Source organism: Tyto alba, unplaced genomic scaffold, assembly GCF_018691265.1.
Source record: "Tyto alba isolate M040663 unplaced genomic scaffold, T.alba_DEE_v4.0 Super-Scaffold_46, whole genome shotgun sequence".
Lineage (NCBI taxonomy): Eukaryota > Metazoa > Chordata > Aves > Strigiformes > Tytonidae > Tyto > Tyto alba.
The window spans coordinates 708,618-730,980 of record NW_024881322.1 but is presented as its reverse complement, the minus strand read 5'-3'; the positions used below and the strand labels follow the sequence as shown (position 1 = coordinate 730,980).

The 22,363-nt window shown below is 45.7% G+C and overlaps 1 protein-coding gene across 7 annotated transcripts in view; it reads right to left on the bottom strand.

Annotated features, from left to right (window-relative positions):
* RARB (retinoic acid receptor beta) overlaps nt 1-22,363 on the bottom strand; it is a 329,275-nt gene that overhangs the window by 30,486 nt on the left and 276,426 nt on the right. For 6 of the 7 annotated variants that reach the window (XM_042806516.1, XM_032996979.2, XM_032996987.2 and 3 more), the window contains one exon: nt 15,211-15,352. In XM_042806516.1, coding sequence (XP_042662450.1) covers nt 15,211-15,352 — 142 coding nt within the window. Of the gene's footprint in view, nt 1-15,210; nt 15,353-15,711; nt 15,750-22,363 lie in introns of those variants that run through there. The other variant, XM_032997016.2, reaches the window with a different exon arrangement.

The following is a 22,363-nucleotide window of genomic DNA, read 5'->3' as shown; positions in this document are numbered from 1 at the left end:
CCAAAAAAATTCACTGCTTAAGCCTCACCTTGACCTGCAGTCTAACACAGCTGGTGGGCAGGCAACTGCACCTGCCCGTGGGTCTGGGCTGCAGCTGGGCCAGATTCCTTAATTAACAGTGCCTGTCGTTAAAACTGTTTTGCTGCAATACTAAAAGAAATGTTTCCTCAAACAGCAAACGTCCTCAAACAATACTACTGCATCTTACTGCATTTTATTGTGTGGTTGATTTTCCGTCCCTTCCTAAAAGCTGAGAAACTGGAATAAACTGTCTGAAAAACTGCTGTTGACCTGGGGGTACTTTTTTTTTTTTAAGATCACATCCTCGCTCTTTCACAGGCTGCCAACTGAAGGAGGAGGAAAGGAGTGAGGTCGGGGGAACTTCTTTTCTTTCCCTCTGCAGGATTTCGGGAAGGCCAAGCCACGCCAGCCGGCGGGCCCTGGGAGCGCCGGCCTGGCCGCGTCACTGGGCTCCCGCAACGGCCCCGCCGACGCCGGGAAACAAGTTCATCCGCTCTCAGCTTTAGCGTCTCGCTGCCCGCCCCGAGACACTGCACCGGCGGGCCGAGGCGCTGGAAATGCCCCTGCCTCCCAGGTTCTCCTCCTCCGGGCAGGGCGGAACCCGGTGCTGAGCCCCAGCTCGCGGCCAGAGCTCTGCCCCCGCGAGAGGTAACGCGACTCTTCAAAGCCAAAAGTGCTCGGGAGACAAAGGCTATGGCTTGCGTGTTTAACAAACACAGCCCTGTCCATATTTCACGCCCAGGAATACTGCTTTTCGTCTATTAATTCAGGCTCCCCTGACATCTGTACTCCTGCTTTATGTAGCGGTAGAAGCATCGTGGCATTACGGGGTCGAATTCCCTTAACACACCTGCAGCAACCTCAGCTGTTTCAGCACTCACGTTATGACATGAATCACTCCACAAGCCTGCACCTAATTATCAGACTGTCTATTTTGATATATTTTATCTTTTATGTGCAATGCCAAAGAAGTTCTTTAAAATACGTTCCAACTACTGTTTCATTTAAAAGAAATATAATTGCTTTCTTGTCTGGGTCTTAAGCTCTGGAACAGCAGGAGTAAGTGGACCAGATTATTTAAAAAAGAAACGTGCTAGTAACTACGGGACTGGCTTCAAGAGCTTAATTCTGCCAGACAGGGTCAAGCAGCATCAAATCCTGATTTCTCTGTAAGATTTTTTAAATATCCCCAGTAAAGTCAGCACATAACCTTTTCACATTAAGCGCTTTCACAATACACAAGACCAGCCTGATGTAGTGATCATACAAGGAGCAAAGCAGACAGACACTTGTTTCCAGGAAACAGCAAGATACTAAAAAAAGCAGCCTTTTTATTGTTGATTTGAAATCAAAGTGATTACTGAGGCCTCTGCAACTTCCAGAGCAAGACTTACTGCACACGAGGGAGTTCATTCTGAGAAGGCAAACAGGCAGCGGGTCATCACAGAGTTAACTCAATAAAATAATAATTTCTACTTGGATAAACTGACCTAGTTTTCCCAGACTTCTGTATGAAAACAAAGGATGCAACTTCGACGTGAGATGACGTCTGAAACGGAAGCCAAGGGCCGGGCAAGGAGTCTGAATTCAACACACAGCTGGTCCTTAACTAAATGAGGGTGGTGGTGCCCAGCTGACGTTACAAACAACTGCCCGGCATTACCCAGGATTACCTGGCATTACTAGCAGTCTCTAACCCCACTTTATCTCACTGACGCCAGTGACAGATCAACGTGGAAGGGGGCCCTGACCCCATCACACGCAGGCTCGGTGCCTCCTCCCAGCCAGGACGGTCTCCTCCGCGCTCGCGCCGAGTGCCTGACGCAAGACGCACCTCCAGCAGGGCCAGCAAGGACCCCTCCCGGCCCCCCTGCAACTCATCCCAAGGTTTTGCAAACCCGGACGCAACATGACGCTGACAACTCTGCGTTCTGGGATTCAACCCAGTGTTACTTTTTTTCAGTGCAGCTCTGTTGTGCTGGAACACCTCCAAACAGCTCGAGTCAAACAATTTGCCCAGAGAAAATGTTCAATGAAGGGGAAACATAAAAGTATGCACAGAAAGAGGCCTGACTCCCCTCTTTTCTAATCCATCACCCAGCATTAGAGATTAAATACTCATTAAAAATATATATAATAAACTGTTAGGACAGGATATCTAGTGATTCCTCTTAACTGCCTTATTCTTCCCACACCCTGGTTTCTAGGGAATATTGTTAAATGTTCCTCCTCCATTCCCGCAAGGCCCATTTACCATGGGGTCAGCTTCCCACCCCGTCCCCCACAGCCAAGACAGAAGACCCCAAAACTCACGGGGATTAATACTGCGTACCCTGTGGGAGGCAGCTGATATGCCTGTAAGGTTTTACGTATGATCACACCTTGACATGCTTAAATTCTAGTAGGAAAATTGTTCCTAATAAACATGTCAAATGTCTGTAACTGACTTAGAAAACAACTGGAAAAGTTGCCAAGAAAAGGCTTTGACTCTCTCTTTAGAACATGCAGGATTTAAGCCTTCTGCAGAATGAAAGGAATAAAGTATTTCTGCTTATTCTCTTCTCTCCCCATGTACTTTTCATTTTGTTATGGGAGAGGGCTGAACATAACAGGATTTCTTTTTCTTAACAACAACTATCCTCTTGTTTTTATTTGTTCTCTCTCTTTTTTTTTTCTTTTTTTTTTTTTTTTTTAATTATTATTATTTGCACTCCTTTTCAATTTAAAACTACTTTCTGGATGTTCTGATTCAGCAGCAGCGTTCACCTGAAGAGGCATCCAAAAGAGGACAAAAAGAAGTACGCATCAAGGTTCTCTTCTGAATTACAGCAAGGGGCAAACGATGCATCTTTCTCATAGAAAAATGTTGTCAAAAGGCTCTTACGATCTGAAAGTTCTCCACATCACTTGTGACAGGGACCTGGACAGTACGGGTTTGACCCCTGAGCTCCTCAGTGGGATAACCAGGCAGCGTGGCACTGCACAGCCTGGACTCACGAGACCAAACGCACACTGAGCTCCGGAATTCCACGCTCATTTTTATGAGACCTCTAATCTGAAACACAAGAGCCCTGGCTTGCTCCCTGCCCGAGAGAGGCAGACCAATACTGCCAGAGAGCAGCTCAACTTCACTAAATCTAATGCTCCATCTTCCAGTAGCAACAATTCTTCTGTATCAGAAAAACCCCACCTTGACAAAATTTCAGGAGCGATGCTTTTTTGAGTGGCTCTTCCCCTTTGTCTCCCCACTAGAATCAAATCAAACGGTGTCACGGGTCACCTAGAAGCAGCGCTATGTCAGGAAAATCAGGGGGAAGAAGGTCCTTGTACGTCAGGAGCAGCTCACACAGCTACGGTGCAGTCAGGGATGCCGAACGTGCAAGCGGCCGCCGCTGTCACATAAGGACGCTCGCTTCCTGCTGATTTGTCTTCCTGGGCTGACACCTCCTCCTCCACTAATGCCCCTAGGTTGCTGCACGGCTAAAACCCATGCAACGCCAATTTCAGTCTTCTTGGGATATAGAAAAAACTCTCAGGCATTAGCCAAGATAAACATATTATACTTAATTTTTAAAACAATAAAAAATAAATTTCAATCTTTACTCTGCCACTGGGACGTCCTCTAGAAGTACACACCGTATGAAAGCAAGTACAAGTACTACGCCTCATACGAGCACACAGAACTTGTGGATTCTTTGAAATGCAATACTACTTCCCAGAAGCTCCTGCAATTCCTGTCAATTCGCCGTTTTTCTACCTCTCTTACATTGCGTTACTATTTCCAAAATGTAAAACTGGAAGCAGCTAGTTGGGAGCTAAAATGAAAACAAGGAAACCAGAACTTCTTTTCAGGGGAGATGGGGAGAAGCGAAGGATTTGCAGCAGCAGCCACTGCACCAGGGCTGACCGACCGCAGGAAACCTGCCAGTGATGGGAACAGGAGGAGACAGAGCGGGTGAAAACAGCGTCTCGGGATCGACCGGCGAGTCAGGGAGTGCTGACCTCTCCCGCTCCTTCAGTGCGTGGTGATCTCTTCACCAAAACTGTCTGTTGCTGCCAAGGGCATAAAGCACCTCTGGGTGCCAGGGGCAGTAACCTGGCACCCCTGAGCCAGCTGAGGAATTGCACGTGCGCCCGCCGCTATGCAACGCCTGCAGCGTCTTTAAAGAGCTCGCTCTTATTTTCCAGTATCATTCAATTTAGCATTTCTGTTTGTGATGTTTTAATCCACCCTCACTGCTAGGCTCTCAAGTTTTATGGTTTAAGAATTCCCCAGCTTTAAATACACAGAGTTCTGCCTCCAAGAAAGCACTGACGGTGGAGCATCGACCTATTTAACAAGGGAAAAAAACAATCCCAAATGCAAGATGCATGACGCTATCTACCCGTAATCCCTCTTCCCACACGTTTAAAGATGACAAATGTTTAAAAATATAATGTGTTGAAAACGATACAAATGTAACACGCTTTGTTAGTCTGTCATTTTAAATGGTTTGTAAAGTCCTCCCTCGGAGGATAGGACTTAAATCATTCATTAACTTGCAGCCGATTGCTTTGTCCTGGAAAGGGGGAAGAACATGGATTTCTCAGATGTAACCCAATTTCCTAACAGAAACAAAAACAACCTGATGAAATTCAATTACCAAAACCATCTATCATACCCCAAGCAGAAGTGTAAATAAATTAATTACAAAATGAGCTCCTTCAGCAAAATCTAACTTTATGGGGAGTTTTAAAATGAACATTTCACTTACTTAAAAGTTTAAAAAAAGAAAGAAAAGTAGGTCAGCATGTTTCCCCAGCATGTCTTCCTGACTCCATTAAAACTGTCTGTCAGATGACTAACCATGCCTGTAATCCAACTAAAAGCATGTTTGCTTTCTGTTGCACTTTTTGCCAGGGGAAAGGAAGAATTCCACTTAGCTTTAACTCTGAAATTCAGGTAAATATCTCCAAAAGACAGATAATTTCCTCACGTTTACTTACCAAATCAGTTTAAATCAACAATAACCAACTGGTTATGGATGCACGGCACTTGGAAACGATCCCACAGCTGATTAAATGCCAATCAGCTGCAGGGCTGTAAGCTACAACTTGGTAAAGTCAGTTTTCTGTCCTGTTGTCTGACTGGCAGACGTTTCGTAAGACCTAGATTTAAAAATTTAAGAGCTTTCAGAAACGTGTAAGCACGCAAACAAGTACTGGAGTAAGGTGAGATGGGGCAAAACCGTTTCTGTTTGCTTTGGGTCAAAGGAAATGAAAAATCCCCGTGCCTTGTGATCTATCCTTTTCCTTCCGTTAGTATTAACAGCAGTGTTACTGAAGTTAGGATAGAAAGGGTGGTATTTCTACTGCTTGTATGACATCTAACTTAAAAAAATTCTGTACGCTTTTCACGCAAGAGCTGAAGAACCGGAGATTAACTGTTCCTCTGTATTTTAAATTGAGCATGCGATACCAAGTCAAACTAAAAACCGAGGCTATTTTTAGAGCACAGTCCTAGGGCCAGCATCCCAGCAGGAGGAGCTGCAACGTGTCAGCTGCGTATCGCAGGCACGGCAATGGAAAACTCCCTCTGCTGTAACAACTCAGGCAGCCGATGAAAGCAAGCCGCGCGAGCCTGACAGCAGCAGAGGGAAATCCATGGCCTCACCTCACGTAGAGATCTTCCTAAACCGCCTCTGAGAGCTCACTGGTTTCTGTCTTCCACACCAGCAGCAGGGGACTCGCTCTCCACGGAGAGGCCAGCGTTAGCTTTGTTCCTTTGCCTTCTGCAGAGCCACCTATCCCACGCAAGGCCATCTCCAGTAAGGTGATCACCAGGAAAATGCAGTAGTAAGTTTTGGGATATATAAACCATCAGGAAGATGTACATGTTCTCACACATGTCTCTTCTAAGGGGAAGGACAAAACACGCATCTCCCCTGACACCACGTCCTTCGGGCACTTTCGGGTCGCTGCAGTTCAGACTTCCCAGACCTCTTGGGAACAATTTACTGCATTTCTCATGAATCCTGGCTACTGTAGATAACGTTTTCAGGTTGGTCTGACAACCAAATAAGCCATGTTTAGCTTCAAGGCCCAGGACACTGGCAATTTACTTGTTCCCAGACTGATATTTATCTCATTGATGTTTCCCCATCCTTCAGATTCAACATCCCCCCATAAAAAAAAAAAAAAAAAGCATTCAAAGGGAGAAAAAAAAAAAAAAACAGCCATCAGAGAAACCACAAGGTGCCAGTATAGAAAGCACAACCTGCATGGTGCAGTGGCAATTAGGAGAGAGAGATGCATCAAAGATGCCCCATGCCCCTGAACAAGAAAATGATCTGAATGAGGAATAAGAATCCGTGAACTGAGTGCATAAAGGAAGAATGGAAGCTCTGAAACAAAGCTTTTGAGGTCATGGGATTGGGGTCTCAGCAGTTATGTCTGCATGACCAAGCAAGCGTGGCCTCAGCCCCGTGCTTCGGAGCGCAGGGACCGGGCAAGGACAGGCTACCTCCGGATTGCCCATCCGCTCGTGCAGCAGCACTGCCCGGCACAGCGCGAGGTGGAAAGGGCAACCCAGGGGTTGGCCTGCCGTGAAAGCAGCTGGGAGACTGGATTAAAGAAGAGGCAAAGGCTACCTGCCATGGCAACACGAATGCATAGAGCGAGCGTCACTGGATGTGCAATTTGGAATAATGCTAGAACTCCCCCAGGGATGCCCCAAAACCAAGTCGGGGGCAGGGAATAACAGAAAAAGGCCACAGAAACAACCAGATCCCTGTTAATAAGCAGCTTTCTAAGAGGTCTCTGCCCCAAATCCCTTTTACTGGGAAACTGGCTGAAGGAAGCATGTGATGGCCCCTAAAAAAGCTCCAAGGTGTGAGATGAAAAAAATGGCAAGTTCCGCCGGTGTCAGTGCCGCTAAGTGTCCTGGCAGAAGAGCCGGACCTCGGGAGGGGCTGGCACGTGGCAGGACCACCACGGAAACCGGAGCTGCTCGCATCAACAGGCAGGCATTGGCTCTCCACGGGCTCGGAGGAGACGCGCTACCTCAAAATAAGAAAAGGGTTCGGTGAAGTCCGAGGACTTCGCTAGAGGCACCGAACAGTAACACAAACTCCTCTGGAGTGTGCTGCAGGCGCGAGTAGAAATTAGACTGCACGTGCGGTGCACTTTTCACCGACTCTAGTTGTCTCTGAGTTTCACCTATAACGAAAGAGAAGCTGCTTGTAGAAGGCCTTGGTGCCATTCAGCTGAATTTCTCCCACGGGACAAGATCAAGAGGTGGTCAGAAAGCCCGCTAATACCTAACTGACACTTTTTTCTTACTTAAAGCAAACCTCTTTCAGAGCTTGGTCAGGTACTGCAGTACAGATGATTAGCATAACTACTTTAGAAGTGTCACAACTTTAATAGAACACCTTGTTAAGCAAAAATGTAAGAAAGGCACGTATTTACAGTCACCGAGGACTGGGATTGATGGATGCAGACGAAGGCTGGTAACTTCTGCCAGGATCCGTGTTGTCATAGAGACAGCAGAGACCAACGAAAAGTTCACCACAGTAGCTATACCTTAGTGAATAAGTCTTAATGTAACTTCCAGCTGAGGACATGTAATCAATCTCAGTATGAGCTTATTGAAGGAATTCCCTTTATGCTTACTCAGTCCTCAAGATCCCAAAATGAGGGAAAAGGTTTTTTAAAAAAATATCTATATAAATTACAACTTTCAAAGACAAGCCAAGGCCTAGTGCTTCTTTTGGATCAAGATGTGGAGGGGGAGATAACGGGTTTTTTGAAGAAGAAATAATGTAACCCATGAAAAACTTGATAAAGATGTTAAAAAAAAAAAAAAAAAAAAAGGTCAGAAAGAGTAATTGTAGGGCAGCCTGGCAGGATTGGCCACATTCAACAGCATCTCCCTCTTCCCCTAAACATCTCCCCCACGGAGGTGGCTGCAGCCCTGGCGTCTCACTGTTGCTCCTCTCCCAGCAAGTTCAATCACCCCATTCCCTCTTACGCTGCAAAACGCAGGAGGTTCCTGCTCTCCCTTCCCCCTCTGGGCCTTTCCCCCGTGGCATTTGGCCCCGGCTTATCTTCCCCCCGGCAGCAGCACGCCCCGACCCTCCCGGGTCCCTGCTCTGGGCTCAGTCCCACCACTGGGAGGTTTGGGATGCTGGAGCTGACAACAAGCACCACACAAGCAGTGCCAGGGGCTGGTCGTGGCCAGAGGCTTCAATTCTTAGCTTACACAATTACGGGTTTTCTACAAAAGAAAAAGGGGGGGGAGAAAAAAAAATAAATTGCAGCACTAGCGTGTTATGGCTTAAAGTTACAGCTATTTGCATAATACCTGAAAGGTAATGGACATAAGAAAAAAAGAGAACCTTAAGACGCTATTCGTGCTTTCCCCTTACATTTCAGTATATAAAGATCAGACTAATTACCAAAGAGTCTTGAGTCGAGCAGGGTTCACTAATCACGCTCTGTTTGAAGAATTAGGAGAGAATTTACTTAGTCACATCATGAAAGGTGCCAATAAATTGTTCAGCTGGAGAGTTAACATAATAAAAAAAAAAAAAATCATTTTTTATGTTATTTTCTTTAGCAGTTTATTAATTGCTGCCTGAAATACTTTTCTGAAACACAACGAGCTGCAAATGAATTCATGGGCTATTAATCTGCTGTACATGGCACTGGAGGGAAAGCTCATTAGGTGAGTTGATGCAATTACTGCTATTACATAACCATCTTCACAGAACATAGAGTGAATTATGAATAATAACATTCAATCTAAGCTGCTCCTTTAAACATTAAAGCTGGCAAGTGAAAGCTATGAAAAATCAGGGGGAAAGGCTAAAGCACAAAAGACGCAGACCCCAAAAGGAGAAAAGCAAAGCAGATCTGCTTCTCTGAAGACAAAACTGATGCGAAAAGCAAGAGGTGTTTGTTTAAGCATGGGAAACAATAGGCAACAAGTAGAACTCAGTTCTGTACAACAGAATTTTAATGGTATATAAATAATTTTCTGCCACCCAGCATAACAAAGTGTCCATTATCTCTGGCAGAGGGCAGACTGACACTATAGCACTGGGGTTTTTGTAGCAGGAAGACCCTCCATGTTGGCTTTGCTCTCATCTTTAAAAATCTCCCCATCAGTGATACTGAGCATTTGGCATTAACTTTTAAAAGTTTCCAATTTCTCAGCCTGAAAAAATAAATACAAGCATTCCTATCCGATCAGCAACTGAAAAAAACCTCCCAATCCAACTTTACAGAACAAAATGAAAAAATCCGTGATCCATATGGCTCCTTCACTGTTTCCTCTCTACCCGTATACTCAAATTCTTAATTTAATTGGTATTTTCACAGTCTACGTCTTTTGTCTCAAAGCACTTACAATACAAGGTCTCCCAGCCCCTGTAAAAAGACTCATCATTTTCACCTCTCAAGATACAAAAACTAGTCTAATCGGCTTGTCGTGTTTAGAGAGCAGAATTAGTCCCAGGTCAGAATTCAGGATTTTGGAATTTCCACTCTGATATTTAGCTCGTGCCTCTCAAGGAAAAAAGGCAAGTCAACAGGCGAGGTAACCACGCTGGAATTTTTGAAAAAGCCCCCAGCCACACTTTGGTATTTACATATCTAGTTAAAAATCTAGCCCGTAGCAAAGCAGAAGCAGTTCTTAAATCCAGTGCTTTCTGCTGGCTAAAAAGAATAAAAAACCTCACTAGTTCCAAGTAAGAGCATCTAAACAAAGATTTCATACATTCTAATTAATTCACTTTAAAACTACAACTGTGGGACCTGCATGAACTTCTCAAATGCAACTAAGCAGACTAGCTCTCTGCTTAGCCACTCACTGGAGATGGAATCACACTTTGCTAAGGAGTCTGAAAGAAAATGAAACAGAAATATAAAATAAAAAATACAAACATGACAGTCCTTCAAGTTGGTGCTTCCTGGTTGCCAATTTAAACCAGAATTAAAATAAGTAAATCCATTTTATTGTTCAGCAGCAGAATGTAATCATATGTTCTGAGAAGCATGAACATTTAAATATTATAAGACTTTGAAGTCTGTGAAAAGAGTATCAGACATTTCTGTGCAAGTTTAAAAAAACACAAATATGGAGCACAAAAACTGGATTCTCTCCACTTCACGGTAATTCCCCTGCCTTCCCTCCCTTCCTCCTTCCTTCCCCCTCCAGGGAGGTTAATTGTAAGCAGATTTACAAATCTGAACATTGCTTCAGTGCACCGAAGCAATCTGGGACAATAATTCTGTGCCTTTATAAAAATAATTTTGCTCTGTTAGAGCTCACTGCGGACAAGGTTTCTGACGGTACGGAGGGCCTCTCTGCATCACACCTCGCTGGGTGCATGTCTGAGGGGGACCCCAAAGATCATCAAGCACAGTGCCAGTCGCTGCAGCCTGCAAATTTTATAGAAGAGGATGGAAGCGAGAGTGCTGCTGGGCTAAGCGGAGCAGCTGTGGCAGAAGGCAGCTCCGCTTTCCTCCCCCTTGTACCCCGCAATAAACCCGGTTTAGCTTTTCTCTCAGGGCAGGCTTCGCCTTACAAAGCGCGTGTTCCAGCATCCTGCCTCAAAGAGTCGGTTGCCGCTGGCGAGTTCTGCCCCGCCGCCCGCGCGCTCCCCCCGTCGCAGGCGGCAGCCCCGGGCGGGTGCCCCCTCGCCAGCTCCCCGGGACCGCGCGCCTGCCGCCGGCTGACACCCGGGGCCGGGCCGGGCCGGTGCTCCTACAGCCGCTCAGAGATCACGTAATGGAAGGGCAAAGGGTAGTTCCCTAAGGCTCTCCATCACGTAACGAGCCACTGCCGGCCTCAGTGGCCTTCGCACTCCAGGAGGAAGAAAAAAAAAAAAAAAAAGAGAATCCTGTGTGATCACCATTTGTCTACATTTTCTACACTTTAATTAAAAAAATTAACCGGCCGGGAGGGCAAGAAGGGTAGAAATGGTTTGAGGTGGGGATGGGAGCCTCAGCAGCACCGCGGGCCTCCCGAGCCCCCCACCCGGCCCCGAGTGGGGCGGCCAGGCTGCCCCCCCCCAGCCCAGGCTGCAGGGACAGGAGCCCAGCGGTGTCTGAAGGAGGGGGATCGGGTGAACGGCAGCAGCAGGGCTTTACTCCAAGCTGTGTTCTGCCCTGTTGGGGGCCGGTAAGCCAGCCGTCCCCAGGCCGTTTCCCCCCACACCCTTTGTCTCCTCTGTTTGGAGCACAAACGTTTCGCAAGAGCGGCTGCACAATGAAGGACCGTCCCTACCGCTGGTGGGGGATCCAGTTTCAGCGGGTCTTGCAGATATTATCACAAGGCAAATAGCTCCACTCCTGCCCTGGAGGCAGTCTTGTTATTGACCTCTCTTGATCAGATCTGAGGGGCAACGCGGGGTGGAAGATAACCTTTTTTCCCTACAGAACAAAACAACCTATAAAGAAATGCAAATTTGGTGCATTCCTTCCCCATCTCACACCATTCTCTAAAAGAAGATAAAAGCATGCTGGAAATGCTCAGCACCTCTTCTCTTCCAAAACACTGTACCTCCATTCTTAAAACCTTACTTATCACACTGGCTAGGCAGCCTGTTCTCATCTCATCTCTGATGGCTGTGTGTAACGCTCGCTGAGCCCTAAAGGAATCCCATATGCAAGTACTTTTGCATGCCCTTTAAAGGCAGAACAAATAAACACAGAACTGTAGCCTTTAAGCGCAGATTATTCTGTATACTGAAATTCGGCATCGACTCCTTCCCTTAGCTCCTGGGAACAGACCTTGGGGTTCCTATTTGCAGCTGCCCACCACGATTACTCTCCCCATTTGGAACTGGTTTGAGCATTGTAGCCTTGCTTCCCTATGAGATTTCTCTGATACATTTTTCTGTCCTTTGTTCACGGCTTTCACTTTACAAGGTAAGAGAACTGAAAGAAGACAGAAAACCAAATTGTGAATAAGGTACTGGGGGGAAAAGAAAACCCCCCTATCTGGTAAGAAAAAGCCCCCTAACAAATGTGCCTTTGTTTACATAAACTTCCAAAGAAACGGAGTTGAAACCCGGAGATGTGTGAAAGAAGGTCAGATAAGAAAACAGTTTTTCAAATCTCTTAAGAGATGAAAAGCTGTTGTTTACGAAGAGATGACATGGAATAATTTCAGACTTAGTTCTTAAACCCAGAAGACAAGACACACTGCATTCTAACTGATGACATTTAAAATAATTTCTCTATTCCTTTGCAAATGCCTACTACAGAAACGCAGCCAGAGGACATCCCTCATTTCTCCCCAGTATCCTCTGTTCCCTCTCCAACCTGCTATTCCCCTTTCAGTGCCTGCAGTGGTTTGACATAAAGGCAACTGCCAAGGGGCAATTTCACTCAGTTCACCCAAGGAAACAGGCAGAGCAAAACCTCAATTCTTGCTGGCAAAGCTCCAGCTATCCTATGGGAGAAAACAATCCATCACCTAAAAGGCAGTAAAGTCTTTATTCTTCACCCTAAGTAACTCTGGTTAACATGTTCAAAATACTGCCGATATTTCCAAAACCTACTCTGATGCGACGTTACATCATTTAATAAGATTACTACTTCACGTCAGTGATAAAATCCTTAACAATTCAAGGCCAATAAGCCCTCAGGTGAGAAAAGTGTTTTTTCTTCTCTTTCAAACTGCATCATACTGTTTTTATCAAGGAAAAAAGCTTCATGTGCACAGATATATGTGCATTCAAATACCTGTCAGTAAAATCCTCGTCATTCAATCTTACATCTTTGTGCATCTTTGTATTTAGCCTACCTTCTCCTTTACGCCCATCACAGTCTCCACTCCAGTAAATCTGTACGTAAGTATAGATAAGTGCGCTTCAGGCACACCAGAAAACTGGAAAACCCAACAAGGACAGTGAAATCATGGACATCCTAGAGACCTCCTGCCCCAGTTGTTTCAAACTTGATGTTGGCCCTTCTCAATAACCACAATTTCAGACTTCCATGAAAAGGAGTTGGAAACACTAAAGAAGTACCTGGTTCTTTCTCTGCTCCTCGAAACTCTTTCTCTGAGAGAAGAGGAAGGACAGGGTGGGACAGAGAAATAGGATGCAAGCAGGAGGGACCAGTGTGACCTTGGGCCCTCTTCGGCTGCTGCCCCAGTATGGAGAAAGGAACTACTGAGAACTCCCACACAATTCAGGAAGGAGAAATGCTGAGGATGAGAACTGGTCTAAATCACAGTTCAGTCAGACATTTCATCAGTGTCAATTTTTTTTTCCCTCTGGTCTGAAAGTCTCCCCAGGGAACTCCAGTGGGTGAATTAAAGAAGTGGTGTTGGGCCATTTTTCCCTCCCTCTTATGCACACCCTGCAAATTTCTGTGGTATTTATTATAGGAATTGACCTACTAAAATCAGGAACGTCACTGATAGAGGTAAAACCCTTCGACAATCAAACAAATCACTACACCAAAGATACATTTGCTACTGCAATCACTCCAATCACAAATGAGAAAGTTTCAGAAGCATTGCCCCATAGGGAACTGAGGATGGCTTCTTCAGCTAAATTTTCATGCTTGACAGGGATATCAATAAACTGGAAAAAGAAAAAACACGTATTTATATGGTATTATATATAATCTAAAAAAGTTAAAGGGCAAACCAGGGATTTCTAGGAAAGAAGGGAGAGGAAAATCCTTTGTGTCTTTTGTGCACTTGGCAGCACTTTTACATAGCGAGGTTTGCTGGCTTTGCAGGTTTAGGAGAGCATTTGCCAGCTCGTTTCGCCTCTCAGAGAGGCTCCAAGCAGTAAGAGCAGAAGTCTCGAGGCCGTGGCACCAGAAGTTTTGTAAATGGGCGCAAACCGGTGCTACCGCTAAGAGGAGGACGGCGGCACAGGCACCTGCACTGGTGCGCACGCGAGGAGGAGGAGGAGGAAGGCCCGAGGCAGAGGAGGAAGGCCCGAGGCGGAGGAGGAGGAAGGCGCGAGGCGGAGGAGGAGGAAGGCCCGAGGCAGAGGAGGAGGAAGGCATGAGGCGGAGGAGGAGGAAGGCCCGAGGCGGAGGAGGAGGAAGGCCCGAGGCAGAGGAGGAAGGCGCGAGGCAGAGGAGGAAGGCCCGAGGCGGAGGAGGAAGGCCCGAGGCGGAGGAGGAGGAAGGCGCGAGGCGGAGGAGGAGGAAGGCCCAAGGCAGAGGAGGAGGAAGGCGCGAGGCGGAGGAGGAGGAAGGCCCGAGGCGGAGGAGGAGGAAGGCCCGAGGCGGAGGAGGAGGAAGGCGCGAGGCGGAGGAGGAAAGCCCGAGGTGGAGGAGGAGGAAGGCGCGAGGCGGAGGAGGAAAGCCCGAGGTGGAGGAGGAGGAAGGCGCGAGGCGGAGGAGGAAGGTGCGAGGCGGAGGAGGAGGAAGGCCCGAGGCGGAGGAGGAGGAAGGCGCGAGGCGGAGGAGGAAGGCCTGAGGCGGAGGAGGAGGAAGGCCCGAGGCGGAGGAGGAGGAAGGCCCGAGGTGGAGCAGGAGGAAGGCGCGAGGCGGAGGAGGAAGGTGCGAGGCGGAGGAGGAGGAAGGCCCGAGGCGGGGGAGGAGGAAGGCCCGAGGCAGAGGAGGAGGAAGGCCCGAGGCGGAGGAGGAGGAAGGCCCGAGGCAGAGGAGGAGGAAGGCCCGAGGCGGAGGAGGAGGAAGGCCCGAGGTGGAGGAAGGCTGGTGCCTGCTGCACCGGAGCCAGGGGAAACCCTCGGGAAGCAGCAGCCTGGGCTGACACGCGGCCCAGCAGAGCCGCCAGCCGGTCTGCAGGGCCGAGGGCGGCCCGAGGCCGCGCTTCGGCAGCCCGTGCCGTCCCCTCTCCCGCCGTGCCCCAAGAAGCCATTTCTACAGCAGACGGGAGAGCCTCCAGCCTCCCAGCTAGTTGTCTGTGGGTTTGTTCTTTTAGAAAACCGGGCAAAATTACCAGCTTGGGCGTTTTCCCACCCGCACAGGCTGGCCACGCCGCGCGGGCAGAGTGCTGCGCTGCAGTTCTTATCTGATGGCAAAGCTAAGGACTCAGAAGTTTGGGAAGGACAGGTCTGAAGTTGTGGACAAAATTCATCCTCCCTTCCCTGCGTATGAATGCAGATCCTGGCTTCAATCACATAATTGCATAATACTTTTCTCCTTGGGACTGCCACATATATGTAGGACATGACAAACAATAAATTGTTTCTGAAGACAACTTACATTCTTTGGACATTCCCACTTCAAAGCACTTCTGTAGTCTGCAGTACTGGCAGCGATTTCTGGTAACTTTATTGATAACACAGTTTTTATCTCTGTGACATGTGTAAACCATGTTCTTCTGGATACTTCTGCGGAAAAAGCCCTGAAATCAAGAAAAAAAAGAAAACAAATAAGCTTTTGAATTTCCCATAACCCTTTAGAGACAGGCACTAACATTGCTTTAAAATAACAAAATAAATTCAAAGTTATGGCTGGAGTATGGCATCTTTAAAGACTCCGTCTTCTTATAATTTAGTGGTGTTCCTTGCAACATAAAACTCATCTCTTCAATAAAAACTAATTAAATAATGCAACCTTAGGCCAAAATAAACAAAACTAGAACTAGGAACAGCATTCAGGAAATGAAGTCCTAGATTTTACAAAAAAGCTAAAATAAAAATGGTTTGGGCCTATGGATGGAGTAGTGAGTTGGGTAAACAACAGTCTTCCTAACAGATCCACCTGGAAGTCAAACACTCATCCAACAACTGACAGGCTCTCTCAGGGGAAAGGTCCCTTTGTTACTGCAGAGATTCTCTAGTTTGAACACTGCACGTAAAAAGAGAAATAATTTGAAACCCAGGTCTCTTAGCTGCTGGAACTCCTACAGCAATTAATGAGGCTTCTGCAGGTGGAAGAGTTCCAGCATCAGGTTATTGAGTTGTGAACTTGTAAAAGTGGGCAATTACAGCATTTTTTTTTCTTATTCAGATACAGCTGTGAAAATAATCAAGTAATTACAATGATCTTGAGCAGAAATTAAAGAGAAGTAGAGGTCTGGTTTGTACTTAAGGAACACCATTTGACTGGATTCCTCCTTCGGCAAGTAAAAAAAGAGAAAAAAAAGCCATAAATGGTAAGGTTAGCTGGCATGGAAAAAAGGCAAAAACCAAGTTAATTTCTTTATCTGCACTAAAACCCAAGCTTTAGATAATATCATATAATAATGAAGGAAACAAAAAAAAAAAAAAAGAGGATGAGTTTAAGCACTTTAGAGCTCAACCCACAGATATTCAGCAAAAGTATTTCTGCAACAGACATCTGGAAAACTGACAGCACTATTTAACCTTCTCAGATTTTGAAAATCGTTACAGCAAGCACCAGGGTCAAATTTCAGTCAACATCATAGCATTATGGAAGAATAGTTAGCAATTTAATATTTGTTGGAGGGCCTGAGAGGTTAAAACTCTTCAACCAGCCACATGTGTACACCCTACAGGGAAGCGGTAAACTCGATGCCGCAGACGATAGCTCTGTGCCCACAGTGCATTTTTCTAAAGATGCAATCACGGTAAGCTCTGAAATTGGCTGTCCCAGAAGCATTCACCAAGATATGCGAGTAGTTCAAAAGCCAAAAACTCTGTCGTTCAGAGTTTGCTGGGAGAGCTTCTGGCCTTATGATCAGGGAGTGGTAGGGCAGGCACAGTCAGTAAGGGCTGGTCATAAATTCTTTGCACACCCAACATGCTATAGATGCTAATGTTATGGAAATACCTCGAATTCACTCAGAGCTGAAAAATGCCTCCTTAGTCACGTAACCCCTGGCAGTAGTTTTCTGCAGCTCTTGCACAGGCAAGCCTCGTCCTGAGGTTAGCTCCTCTGATTTAGAAGATACTTAATACTACCATCAGAGGTAAATAAAAACTCTTCACTTCTTTCTTTTCCTTAAGCTCCTGGACAGAGAAGAATTTAAAGCTATTTGTTTAGACAATTAAAACCTTTCAAGTTATCAATAACACTGCTCTTTTGTATTCCACACTTTTGATCATTAACATTACTGGAATCTTTGCAATGAAAGTATGGCAAGTGTGCGTTCATTTGTTTACTTGCCGAAAATAAAATTTATGGTAATATTAATTTACTGCTTTCTTGCTTTGATATTCCCCTCATTGCGATGCCGGGCTCTACGGTAATTGCTGACGACACTAACTAGAACAGTGGGGAGTCTATGGCATCTATTTTGGTTTAATTCCACAGACAGAAAGTGTGAGCTGTGCTGGTTCAAGGGTCTCTATATGGCTTATTTGGTCACCACTTTTCAGTTGGAAAGAGGCAGGGGAAGCCAACACTGGTAGCTTCCCCCGAAGCTGCCGCAGCTCAGTCCCATGCTGCGTGTAAATTAACACCCAGAGTCACCGAAGGAGTAACTCTCCTGCCACCAGCCTGACGGGGCAGGAAACAAAATGGCTCAAACAAACAAAAATGACTCTCTCGTGCAGCAACCGTCTCAGCACACGGAACAACTGGAGTAGTTCAAAAAATTCAGCCTCCAAAACCTCCTCTTTGCCTGCACACGCTCTGGGGCAGAGCCTGCTGTGCATCCATACTCAAGAGACTTCTGGTTTACTGACATGGGCATTACTTGAAACGAAGTATGAGTTTCAAAAGTGCTACTCAATACAGCGAAAATAGGAAACAGCCTCCTCCAAATATACTGGTGCTTCACCAAAATATAACCGGTAGCTAATGGCACCCACTGATTGATCAGTTGTTCTGATATTCAGGTTCTGCACCCTTTTATCCTAGGGTTTAATTACAGCCCATCAGGAAGGAAAGCAGAGGAGCCTGTCTGAGTCCTTACCATACGAAGTTGATCACACAGCCCAACAGAAAAAGGTGATCCAACTTCTGCAGACAACAAGTATGAAGCACTCAAGAACTCATCACTAATATGAAAGCCTTAAGAAGAACAAACTCAGAAAAAGCAGATCTTCAAGTCAAAATGAAGACCGTGTCTTCAACAGCCTAACCTCCCCAGGCAATGTCCTGCACAGAGTGAAAGATACAGATGAGGATATTAATTGTGGAAGCTCAGACTGTTGTTTTACAAATCACTTGTTAACACCTGTATTTGATTTTCTTCCTAGAGTTACTCATGAAACAGAAAGAAAAATGAATTTATTTACATAAAATATTCAGGTGAAAAAAGGTACAACGTGGTGCTGCTCAAAACTAAGGACCTGTTTCTCAGCAGTACGTTAGTGCCCACTCCCCAGATACTCTTCCCTAAGACAACACTAGGATGCTGTTTCTACTAAGGCTTCTGACAAGCTCATTTTAAAACCTCAGCAATATGACACTCAAAAGATTTGATCTTGAAATTTTCCTCCAGATGGGCACAAAGAAAAATGCCATTTTGGTTCTTTGCACGCAACCCCCCGACCAAAGCTGTCGCGGGGGAACGGCAGGACGAGGAGCACTGGCTGGGTGCGGGGGCTCGGCTGCCCCAGCCGCCCCCGCAAGCCTGCTGCCCTGCAGCCCCAGGTTTTGGGTGGCACGGCAAGAAAAACACCCAGAAACATCTCCCGAATCTGACACTGGGCTTAAAAGCCAGACAACGTCCTGTCTACCCCTCTGCCAGGGCTTGGACCTCACCTGCTTCGGTTCCCTGCAGGACAGGGGCCTGGGCAGAGCGGGCACTTGCTGCCCAGTTAAACAGAAAAGCACATTTAGACGGTCGCAAGGCTGGGCTCCAGAGAGCACAGATACGATACGCTGGCCTGTTCGCTACAAATAGCCAAGCTAGAGGTGAGCCCAAGTTTTTTCCTCCAAGCGCTCTTTGTCAAATGACTTCCATCTGATCTCACAGCCCCAACAGCTTCTTCAAAAACCAAGAAAATCCTAATGCGACCTAACTTTAAAAGTTGTAAAACTTCAGAGACAGCAAAACACCAGTGCTTATAAATTCCTCCACTTCCAGCACCTACTGGCTCTTGGAAAACAAGCCACTACTTACTGTAACACATTCACCCTGAAAGGAATCTGTTTGGCTTAATATTCACGAGCAATTTTTTATGCAAGTGTTTTATTATCCTGTCCAAATTAACACCCTGTGACAGGAGATGAGACACTCCTGTGCCAAAAACAAGTACAAATGATTTTTCTTTGTAATTTAAAACACCTTATGAATATATATATTCAAAAAGCCCTAACACTCTGTGAGACATAAAGCATTACTGTCATACGTAATTGTTTCCAATATTACCTACAAAGTACCTGAATTTAAAGTAGAGAAAGCTACTGAAGGCCTATCAGGAACAGTGACTTGCTCTAATATTCCTTTTATCCAGAACTTTTGAAAGGAACATGGATCATGTGGTTTTATTTTAGCAAAGATGAACAAAGCTTTGAAGAAATCACAGTTTTGAATTAATTCCATCCTTCTGAGCTGCTTTTATCAGCATCCTTTACACCAAGAATTTTGGACAAACATTTCAATTTTTAATATCATCTTTTCTGTGCACCATGCCATGCTCCTCCCAGGCCCACCAATCTTGTTATCTTAATGGATGACAGATAGAGTATCGCTCTGACCATGCCACATTAGGCGTCCTCATTTACCGAGTGCAAGGGAAAAATGCTGAGTATAAATTATTCAGAAAACTATTGTATCAGCGTGTGTTCTCTGAGCATCCACCACTGGCAGAGCAGACAGATTATTTTTCACTTTTAATTGTGTTGATATCTTATCTGCCACACTGAAAGCAGAGTGAGACGTGAAACCATATGTATCAAGCAGCAAATAAACCAGTTTACTAGGTCTATTGCTTTGAACTAAATAACCTATTTAGTCAATCTAACTTCAACACAACACCAAAAAGCCCCACCTCATCCCACTCACCATTTACTTCTGTAATATTTGCCTGTGAGTGTGTCAAAATCAGAGAACTCAGTACAGAGCAGCGGTGAATATTAACTATTTCTGTAATATTTTGAATGCCATCATGCCACTGGAGCAGTACTGTAGTGAACAAGGAGTTCATTAAGGATGAGACTCAAGATAATGTTAACTGTTTAAGCTTACGAATTCTTACAGAATTGTTGGCATGGACCACCACCCTCACCCATCTCCTAGGGAATCTATACAATTCCCTCTCCTTCACTGTCCAGTTCATTGTGGCAAGTCTGACTCTTGACAGTTCAAGTTATGCACGCTGCATGAAGAGATGGATCATTTGATCTCAACGACGTCTTCAAAATATTTTGCCAGCATATGGCACGGCAAGCTTATCTGCAGACGCAGGGTGCTTACACGTTGAAAACCTGCACTGCCAGCCAGGGCCCGGGCAATCGGCAGAGAAGGGAGGGCTACTGCGAGCTCAGTCTGCCTGAACAGCCTGTGTGGTTCATCTGGTCCAGCTTTGATTGCTCCCAGATACAAGCCGCCCGCTGTGACTCCTGCAGGTATAGAAGCCATTCTTCGATAAATGTGCAAAATAAGCTTTGGAGTGAAGTATATTGCTACTTTATCATGCAAGAAACAAAGGAGTAGGAAGGACTTTTCTATGTTACGGTTTACCAGTCATTTATAAACTCTGACTGACTGAGCTCTGAAGGGAAAGATAAAAACCAGTAACAACCGAAAAGAAAATCCAGCCCACAACGCACCTGAAACCTCTGACATCAGCTTTCCTTTGAAATAGCGGCTGTACAAATATGTACCTTTTTTACAAAACAAAGCTGTTTGTGATGGATAGCCTCTTTTCAGTCTATTTATTTTAATCATTCAAGTTGCCCGCCATCCTTGCTAACCCTATAAAACACACTTAGGCAAGGTAAGGACCCTGTTACTGCTCTCTCTGGAGCATCAACAGAGATATTTAAGGTCTCTCTCAGTGATGAGATCTGTACAAAACTGCTTTGCTCTGTGTCCAGGGAATTACCCAGATACATTAATGAACTGAATGTGGTTTGCAGTATTTTGCTTACAGGTGGCAGCAGTCAAGGAACAAAAAACTCACATAGTTCTGGTAGGATCAGCGGTCCGGTTAGGGCAGAGACACACAAGTTTTAGTTGTTAACCAGGAACATTTGCTCTGAAAGGCCTCAATAACATGCAATTCCACAAGCAGAGTTGCATGGGAAGGCTTATAAAAGGCCTAAAGCCCCAGCATATGCTGTTAAATGATTCCATCTAGTACAAAAGACACTGTAAAATGGCTGCAGCCAGAACACGAGACCCACAAGTAACGAAAGCTGCCAAAGCAACTATCTAAAAGGAAGCTAAAATAAGCGTATTCCCAGTTGCACAGCACTTTTCCGGGACGTCTGCACTGTCTATCATGCTTTGGAAGTCATGGCGTGCAGAATAAACAAATTAATTGTCTGACATTGTGGCTGGAAACCACCGCCAGCACAAAATGGAAGCAGCTACAACAATAAGTAGAGGAAGGCTCACTGCCAGGAAGCGGGAAAATGGTGCTGCTGATGTGTGTCAGGGCAGGACAGGCAGATCTTTGCAAAAACAGATTAATAAACGATGTTAAGTGTCAATAGCTTGTAGCGAGCACCTAGAGATGCCAGGGGCCCTGCAGCAGCAGGGCTGGGCACCAGCTCGCCCTAGCAAGTGCCCTAGGTTTGTCCCTTGTTGCTGTTACTTCCAGCAGAAACTCTCCCCTCACCACCCACATTTCATCTCATCTAGCCATTTATTCTGCAGGTGAAGAGCAGCCACAGCTTTCCATGGCTGAAGAAACACAAATTTGCTATTGAAACCAGGGTGGGTTTTGGTTTGTTTGTTTTGGTTTGTTTTGTTTTTTGGGGGTGTGTGTGGGGGGTTTTGTGTTTTGTTTTGTTTTGTTTTTTTAAGTCACAGAACTCAAAACACTTCATAAAAATAAGCAGGTGTTATCCCACATCTCGCATATGGGAATACTGACTTTTGGACCCAAGAGCAACCCACTAAGTGGAAAAAAAGGCCTATTCTCTTTTCATTATTTTTTGCACAAATTAAAAAGTTTGAAAGGTTTCAAGGTTTTCTCATTTCTTAAAAAGAGAAAAAGGCCCAGAGGACAAGGCAGGCAGATGAGGAAGGTGCCACCCCTCCCTAAGCTACCAAAATGGGGACACTCATCCTCAACTGCAAAACGTTCTCCAGCGAAGACAGAGCAGGCCATACTTGATAAATCCTAAGAGTCTCTAAGGTGAAAAAAGCCTTGTGAGCATCAGAGGGCAAAGAAAACCCACCCCAATTTTGACAACAGAGCTTGAAGGAAATTACTCATCAGGCTACTAATGCCAATTAGCCGTTAGCCACTAGTGAGGCTGGAAGAACACCCCACTTCACGGTGCCCCACGCCAACACATCTCATTCCACAAACCTCAGCCTAATGTT